General features: G+C 37.6%; 1 protein-coding gene across 1 annotated transcript in view; it reads right to left on the reverse strand.

The window, feature by feature from the left end:
• The window catches only part of LOC111868188 (isocitrate dehydrogenase [NAD] subunit beta, mitochondrial), a 28,657-nt gene that overhangs the window by 9,631 nt on the left and 9,489 nt on the right, over positions 1–9,537 (reverse strand). Inside the window, exons 3-5 of the mRNA XM_023858622.2 lie at positions 7,285–7,386; positions 6,420–6,536; positions 2,400–2,606 (exon numbers count right to left, since the gene is read on the reverse strand). Coding sequence (XP_023714390.1) covers positions 2,400–2,606; positions 6,420–6,536; positions 7,285–7,386 — 426 coding nt within the window. The remainder of the gene's footprint in view (positions 1–2,399; positions 2,607–6,419; positions 6,537–7,284; positions 7,387–9,537) is intronic.

Here is a 9,537-nt window from a genome sequence, read left to right on the forward strand (position 1 = left end):
ACAATTTCTTTGTTATTTAAAGCAGTTAAGATATTATTAATAAGATAGTAAGCTGCATCATCTGTTGATCGTGCATGTCTAAATCCAAACTGTTCATTAGCAAGAATATTATTTTTCTTGATATGTTGTTGCATTCTATTATAGATTACCTTTTCAAAGATCTTAGAAATTGATGTGAGCAGTGAAATAGGTCTGTAGTTCGATGTGTCATTTTTATCACCTTTTTTATATATGGGCTTTATTTCAGAGAACTTTAATCTTAGTGGAAAATTGCCAGTTGTTAGCATTCTATTACATAAATAAGTTAGAGGAGAAGAAATATAGGGACTGCTAACTTTTAAAATTTTAGTGGATATCCCATCATATCCATATGAATTTTTTGTTTTCAAGGATTTTATAATATCTTCTATTTCCTTTGACGATACACAATTTAATGTAATAGGGGGGAAAGGTTGATTACGTGCCCTATATAGATATAGGATTTTCTTGGTTGGAAGTGTCATTAGCTGAGCGATTATTTTTAACAACTGATACAAAATATTTATTGAATTCCTCAGCAATAATCTGAGAATCTGAGGATAAATTACTGTTTACCCTTATAGTACTTATATTGGGTACATTAGGTTTTATTTTCGAAGTACTCTTTACAATATTCCACACAGTTGCAATTTTATTATTTGAATGAGTTATAATATTATTATTATGTTTTTTTTTGCAAGTTTGATAACAGAAGTTAAAATTTTACAGTAATTCTTATAAAACTTAGTTAAATATATATCATCACTATTTCTTTGAGCTAAATAAAACTTTTTTTGTTTATACACGAAATCCTGATTCCAGGCGTTAGCCAGGATTTACTGGCAGGGCGGGTATGAACTTTTTTTAAGGGAAAACTAGAGTGAAATATTGTTAAGTATACATTCAGGAAAAAGTTAAAGGCAGTATTTATATCTTTTTCATTAATTACGTCTTCCCATAACTCATAACTTAATTTGTTATTAAAATTAGTAATTGAAACATCGTTTATTTCCCGTATATAGTAGTAGCTATCTTTAGGTTTTTGTTTAAATATATTGTGTATTATTAGGTTCTGGGCATCATGATCAGAAAGACCATTTATGATGGGACATACAGTAAAATTAGTGAACTTGTATGTATTAATATGATAGTCTCCTTCTGTATCAATATATGGCTGGAATCGATTGAAAAGTTTTCGAAAACAGTCACTGTACTCCTTTTGTGGAATCGCATTTAAAACTGCGGTACATTCCCTTTGGATGTCCTGGATGGTGTCGTGACGGTCTCCTTTCCTTGCCAACTTAACTTTTGGGAACAACCAGAAATCTGCTGGAGCCAAATCTGGTGAATACGGAGGATGATCCAAGGACTGTGATCCATTTTCTGGCCAAAAAATTGTCATGTAGTAACCAGGAACCTTGCTCTCAATATTCAGGTCAAATTCGAAGAATTCTCGCCCACAAACGATTGAAGACTCCAAGATAATAATCAGAATTCACTGTTTGACCTTCTGGCAGAAAATTCTTGTGAATGACTACATTGGAATCGAAGAAAACAGTTAGCAGTGTATTTACTCAACTTTTAGCATGTGCACTTTCTTTGGTTTCGGCTACTTTGGGCTCAACCACGCTGCACTCTGCCGCTTTGTGAGAGGCTCATATTGAAAACACCATGTCTTGTCACCAGTAACAATCGACTTTTTAAATTTTGTATCACTTTGGGTCGACCATAACATGTCTCTGAAGCGTTCCACTCTGGCATGTTTTTCATCGCCTGACGGCGCGTGCGGTACAAACCGCGCACAGACCTTCCATTTGCCCAAATCCTCAGTCAAAATTTGATGCACAGTACTTTTTGGTATTCCCAAAAGCTCCTCGATGAATCTTGCAGAAACACATCTGTCTGATGCAAGGATTTTGGTCACTTTTCCCACATTTTCTTCAGTGCGACTTGTTCTCAGCTTTGATGCACATGGAGTGTCTTCAATGTCCTCCTTGCCGTCATGAAATACAGCATACCATCGAAAAATGTTTGAGCAACTCAATCACTACCATATGCTTCAAACAAGATCTGATGTTGGCTCTCTGTTCAACCGCCATTTTCCACGAGTGTCAGAACAGTACTGTTACATCCAAGGTCAGAACACACGGTGCAGCAATGCTTGCGCTTTGAAATTATAGACAGCCACAGCTGAAACTTCAAGAATCTTAAAGTCACAAAATTTAAAAAAATGAGTACTAATGGATCCTGGACACACCATGTATATGGAAGCTGACATCTAAAACTTATCTATTTATCAAACAACATAAACCGTATTACACAACAGTAAATTATTTAGTAGTATCTTCCAATAAGAAATCAATACAGTGATTCCTATTTACCTTAACACATTCATGTTCTAGAGCAGAATACTCCCCTTCTGTCTGCTCACGTATAATAACAGCATCCACATTCTGATGACGACATTTCACACCAGGTAAACTCTTCACATGCACTACATTGGCATAAAGGTCTAATGCACGCCTCAGCTTCATGTTCAGTGATGCCAATTCTCCTGAATGACTGTAATCAGGAGTGGCAAGGATACCCTAAGAAACATAAAAGACAAGGTATTCAAAGTTGAAACAACTGTACAATGCTCATTACTCACTGCTGCCAGAGTAGCTGAGTGTTCTATCTCCACTTCTGAGTGAAAATGAGATAATGCACTTACCTGATTCTCCATACTATGTTGTGCTACATACATACTTCCACAGGTTTAATTTACCTTCAAGTATAGGATTTCAGAATGTGTTTTTTTCTGTCACATTTAAATTGCAGTTGATTCCCTTATTTCCAATTTAATTTCTCAAAAATTGATAAACACAGTATATTCCAACATTCAGGTGATAACACTCTAATGTGTAATAAATGCAATTACATCATATAATAAATAAAACTTTTATAACACAAAAATGTGGATCCTAATTTGTTATAATCTTCTTTCCTCCATATACAGAACATTCCATAATAACAAAATTCATATTTACCAAATGCTACAAAAACCAAGAACAAGTTAGCAACTTGTAAGCAAATAAATCTACTATAAGGACGAGGGCACACCAAGGAAACTGGCAACTGCAACACAACCACAATTTCTAAGAACTGTTAGCAGCCTGAGTTGAACACATGTTACTCTATGGAGCAGCGCAAATCGAGGTAAGAGCAACACAGTTTCTTCAATTTGCGTTGCTCCATTCAGTAATATGTGTTCAACTCAGTCTGGTAACAATTCTCGGAAATTGTGGTTACCAGTTTCCTTGGTGTGCCCTCACCCTATGACCAAAATGTCAAATGTTGGGATCATTGGTGGGTGGTTATTTTGATTTGCTGCAATGCTTTAAAAATAGTTTTCAATGAAATAGAAATCATTTCAGACTTCAGTAATGAAACATAAAACTACTAAAATTAAAAAAAAAATACAACTTCTGAAGTTCTTGGTGAACAACGCTGTTTTCTTACAGGTCTGTGCTTTCTTCTGAGCAACAGCAAAGATACAGACTGAACTTCAGCATTACAACAAGCACTTTTAGGGACTTTATAAAGTCTGGTAACATCAAATCTTCACTCTGTATCAATTTAAGTACATTAATGTAGTGTCTTGCCAATGAATTCAAGTAAATTACAGTGTATTAAAACATAATAAACCAAGTGCAGTGTGGTATATCACTGAAAGTAATGGCCATCAACAATACAAGATGTTAAATCAGAGATAACACATCTATCCATATTTTATGTAGGAAACTTATTTTTCAAATTACAAATGTGCTATAAGAAAGTTCCCAGACTGGGTCAAAAGAGAAATGCTGGCTTACTGATTCAATTGTGGCTACCATCTCCTTCAAAATAGTCTCCTTAGGAATGTGTACAGAGAGCTCATCGTTTCTTCCATGCTTCAAAAGTAGCATGGAAGTCATTTTCTTTAATGCTGTCAAGTACCATTTGTGATTCCCTTTGGGTGTCAGACACTTTCAAAATTTTGCTCCTTCTGTTTCACTTTCAATTTGGGAAACAAAGCAAAATCACTGGGGGCCTAATTCCAGCGAGCAAGGAGGATGGGGAATGGTAAACATGTTGTTGTTAGTCACAAAGTCTGTGGTTTTCAGGGAAGTGTTGGTGTGTCTGGTGTCGTGATGAAGGAGCCAGTTGTGGTTGCGTCAAAATTCCAATCTTTTTTGTCGCATACTTTCTCTCAAGGGTTTCAAAACGTCACAGTAAAAGTCAGAGTTGACTGTAGTGTTAGGAGGAACAAATTCATACTGAACAATACCCTTCACACTGAAAAAACAAAGCGCATGCTCTTTGTTAAACTCCAGACCTGCCACGCCTTTTTTGCTCTTGGTGATTGTGGGCTCTTCCAATGTGACGACTGTTCCTTCGTTTCTGGATCATAACCGTAAATCCAACTTTCATCGCCTGTTATAATCCTACAGATAAAAGCTGGGTCCTCGTTAGCCTTCTCTCGTAGCTCAGGACACACGTTTATGCGCTGCTGATTTTAATCATTTGTCAAGAGTCAGGGAACAAACTTGGCGGCAATGTGGTCCATGTTCATATTTTCTGTTAAGATCTGGCAAACTTCATAACTGATTCCAATGATATCTGCAAGCTCATGTTCGGCGACGGTCTTCGTGGATGAGTTCTCAAATTTTTTCAAAATTTCCTGTCATTTTCCTGGAGCATGGTCGCCCTGAACATTCATCATTCTCAACTAACACTCGACCAGCCTTGAAATTTGTCATTCAAAAACCACTGTCTGGCTTAAAGAATGTTCTCCAAAAGCCTCATGAAGCATTTCAAGGGTTTCAGTAGCAGATTTACCGAGCTTCACGCAAAACTTGATGCAGATACATTGATCAATTTTTCCATCCATTGCAGACAAAACGAAACATGAAGTCAAAAAAGCACTCATCTAAAAACAATGCATGTTCAAGGAGCAGTGTCATGTGGCAGAAGGTTTGCAGAAGTGTGACCTTGACCTCTCATCTTCTTTCACTGAGGCACTTACAATAACAGTCCAGGAACTTTCCAATACACCTTGTAACTGGTGCTCTTCAGATGAACCCACACAAACAAAATGGCTATTTTATCAAAAAGAGCTATAATGATTTTGACTAAATTTCGGTTATTTATGGAGACCATCTCCCCAAATAAAACTGCACAGATGGTAACATCAGAAAAGTAATGGTACACGCACTCCAACCAGAATGCGAAATGCCGATTTTGTTGAAACCTACTTTACTGGTCAGATACATTTCAATTTGTATTCAGTAATCAAAAATGGTCTATTAAGCAACAAATGACTTTGTTCCCAAGGTAATGCAGCCCAGGTTAGTCATATATAGGGTGTCCGGATGAAAGGTATTCAAAATAAAAAATTTATATCTCAGAAACTAATTGTCATCACATATCAGGTTTATGTCATCAGAAAGGAAAACTCTGAAAATTATTTTCATACCAGGCTTACGTGCATATGCAGCCACACTTTTGCCACCATGTTAGGAATCACCCAGACAGAGAGATGGCTGGGATACAAACTGGCAGAGGTGGACCAATCGCTTGGCATCCTAGGTCACCAGATTTAACCACAGTGGATTCTTTTTGTGGGGTTATGTGAAGAACATTGTCTACCAGGTTAAGATCAATGACCTGAAAGCCAGCATAAGGGACGCTGTGGCTACAGTAACACCAAACATGCTTCAAGCCTGGATATTTGTCATGCCACAAAGGGAGCCCACATTTAAATTTATTGAAAAAGTTATATACGCAGAAAAAACTTGATAGTTTCCTTTTGTAATGGTGTAACCCATTAAAGTGTATAATAAATTCTTTCTAAGATAAAAAAAAGTAAAGGTATCCCTGTTAACAGGCCGTGGAGGCCCATAGGGTTGTGAGATGTTGAGGTTCCCACATTTTCTAGACAATCACCCCATAGATGGCAGCAAGGCTGGCAGCACTACACACCGGCCGCCCTTTACCCCCAAGAACATTCCAAGAATATTTCTGGTACTCATTTTTGTTAGAGGCTGAGTGGACCCCAGGGCCAGAGTGTGGCTGGAAGGATTAGGTCAACTGAAAAAATCCAATGACCTCATCAGGACTTGAACCCGCGACCTTCCAGCGTGTAGCATAGTGCCTCAACCAACTACGCTACCAGGTGCCCCTTCTTTCCGAGATATAATGATTTTATTTTGGATACCTTTCATCCAGACACCCTATACAAGAAAGTATGTGCAATGATTTTGCACCAGTCTCTTCTATGGTGGGACTGTGGTTCTTGACAAAAGTGACTTGTGGGATGCAAGTTGTAAAAGGCTGACAATTTCTGATCTATGAAATATGCTAATCTTGTCGTTTTATACCTTAAGACAAATACCATTGGTAGCAATGGATTTAGCTACATCTTCCAGTGGAGCACTCATTGTGTGATGGACTTCTGAGAAGAAAAATGTTTCAAAGTCCACTGGCACACCAGCAGCCTGAAATAAAAACAACATTACACATTCATATAATGAAAGATTGCAGATGAAATTAACTATTCTACAACATATCTCAAGACAACTTCTTGCAACTCTCATATTCATCAAAATTTGATAACTGTGCTTCCTCCTTAACCAAAAATTAAGCTTGCATGTTTAATCTTCATTTACTGCACAGAACGACATTTTGAAATATATAAGACATAAATGCTAGGGCATGCCGTAGCATAGTTGGTTGAGGCACTATGCTGTAAGCCAGAAAGTTATGGGTTCAAGTCCCAATGAAGTCACTGGATTTTTTCAATTGACCTGGTCCTTCCGGCTGCGCTATGGCCCTGGGGTCGACTCAGCCTCTAACAGAAATGAGTACCAGGAATTAAATAATAATTTTCCTGGGGAGTAAAGTGCAGCCAGCGCATAAGGCTGACAACCTTACCGCCATCTTTGAGCCGATTGTGTAGATAATGTGGGACCCTCAACGTCTCACAACCCTATGGGCCTTCACAACCTGTTACAGGGATAGCTTTACTTTTCCTTTTTACTTTATGAGGCATAAATGCTACACACTAAAGTCAATGCTGGTTAATGGATTCAATATTCGTTCAACTTCTATGTTTACAACTGACAGCTGCATGTTTTCCAGAGATGTCTAGTTGATGTCTTGATTTCTAGCTTCCAATCTTCCTAGATTTGTGTAGTGTACCTACCTCAAGTAAAATATTTAAATTATCTGAATGCATTAACTTGCCTTGAATACTTCTTGAACAGAATACACCAGTTCAGGTCCAACACCATCTCCAGGAATCAATGTACACTTTGTGCGGCCCTCTGGCTTTGATACTGGTGCTTGCTATTAAAGAAAATGATGCATGGTAACCACTGATATCATAATCACAGCAACATTTTTATATATGTACAATCTAGAATACCTAAGCTGCAGATTAAGCCTGGCTCTGCAAAAACCAGTCTCCACATCACATAAAACTGAAAACATAACACCATGACGTTGTTGTACATTCACATGATTTACTCTTGTGCTTATATACAGAACTATTACTATTTCACGTTTTCTAATTAAAAAAAAACAGTTCAATGCACAGTAGCAAGGATAACACAGATTCAGTAAACTGCAGCCAAGACACTACAGTGCATTCAACTGAGATGGGAGCATGCTGCTCCAAGCAGCATGGCACTAGTTTACTACATGACCATGAAAATTCCAGTGCAGTAAGTGCTGACTCTCTCTACATAAACAGAACTTCGCTATAGATTATTGTAAAAAGGTGACACAAGCTTACTATATTTAATAAGAACTGCTAGAACTAACCCCCTTCTACCTACAAGCATGACTTGAAACATATAGACAAGTTTTGAGAACATTCTGATTCTGGAGTTCTGGCACAAAAAATCTGCTGCGCACTTACAGCACATCACACCCCAACTTTGATCCTGTGCTGTCCTGTCCTGAGCAGCACTTTTTAATCTCAACTGAACACCCTGTACAAAATTATGTAATCCTCCCCACATTCCATTATTAATTCTTCGAGCAGGTGAAAACACAAAGTAATAATTTTATCCTAACCACATAATGAACTCACCTGTAATAAAATGGAACATTCAGCATCACTGTACTGAGCTGGTTTTCAATTCGCATCCCCACATTCTATTTAACGTATGATCCATTTTAATACTACCTCCTCCTCTGTTTTACCTGTTTCCTCTAATATGTCCTGTAATAATTTCTTGCATTTCATCTGAGCCTTAACAATACCAAATGAGTGGAATAAAGTATAAAATTCACTGTTAAGTAATAACTTCATTTTAACAGATGAAATGTTGTTTCTTATGGTGGTACATAACTTGCTGCTGCATTATAATTTAACATTCAGTGCTTCAGATGAGTAGTTATACCAACTAAAAAGGCAAGATTGGAAAGCCACTCCTGAAGGCAGCACCATAGCTCAAGCGGTTAATCGTTGGCTTCCCACCGCAGCGGCCCGGGTTCGATTCCAGGTCTAGTCAAGTGGGATTTGTCGTGGACAAAGTGGCACTGGGGCAGGTTTTCTGAGTACTTCGGTTTCCCCTGCCAATCTTCATTCCACCAAATTCTCCATCATCATCATAATCACCCAGGGCAAGCTACAATAGCCCAACCAGTGGCCACCATGCTGAGTGGACCCAGTTGGACTCCACCCCCCCTCCCCAAGTGAATCTCTAACCTGCTGAAGTACTCATAAGTTGTTATTTTACATTGTCCTTAATCAGGGCTGCCCAACCTTGAATTACCAAGGAGATGCAATGCCCCATGGGCTGCATTATGTAGGTGTGTATAAAATGCAAAATAAAAAAACAGGAATTTCCAATACTGAGAGACAATATGTCCTGTATTCATCAAATCTATAAAACATAAGCCCACAAATAAGAACTGGGCCCAATTTTGTAAGATACTGTAACATTCTATAACAAAATTAGAATTCAATAAATATATTTCTAATAAAATTTGGAAATACCTGTTTTAAACTATTTTCAATGTGAGCACTGTAAACAAACATTCTCCTTTACAAAAGCAAATATGTCTGTTTCTCCTGGTAGTATCAAACTGAAGTTGGAAAGAGATTCATATGTTAGTGGACATCAAGGTTTTATATACTTCATGACAAAAAAACTTTCACATAAGCAGATACTTCCAAACATGGAATACATAAATGATATAAACTCTGTCTCAAGTGCAAACAATATATTTTGTGTCTTTGATCTTGCTTCCCCACACTACATGTTTCGGCCTCAGACGGCCATCATCAGGTGTATAACACTCACGTCGCTGTCACACTGCACCCAGCTCAAAATTTAACATCTAAAACACTCTCCCTGTCATTATCAACTTCCAATCCGTTGATAGCTGTCTGGCTCGTAGATTATTTCACACACGTTAATTTTACTTTATTGTAATGGCACCATAATAAAATCTTTAGTTCTAATTTTAAAACCTTCAAATTCTTTC

This window comes from Cryptotermes secundus, unplaced genomic scaffold (assembly GCF_002891405.2).
Source record: "Cryptotermes secundus unplaced genomic scaffold, Csec_1.0 scaffold52, whole genome shotgun sequence".
In the NCBI taxonomy this organism is placed as follows: domain Eukaryota; kingdom Metazoa; phylum Arthropoda; class Insecta; order Blattodea; family Kalotermitidae; genus Cryptotermes; species Cryptotermes secundus.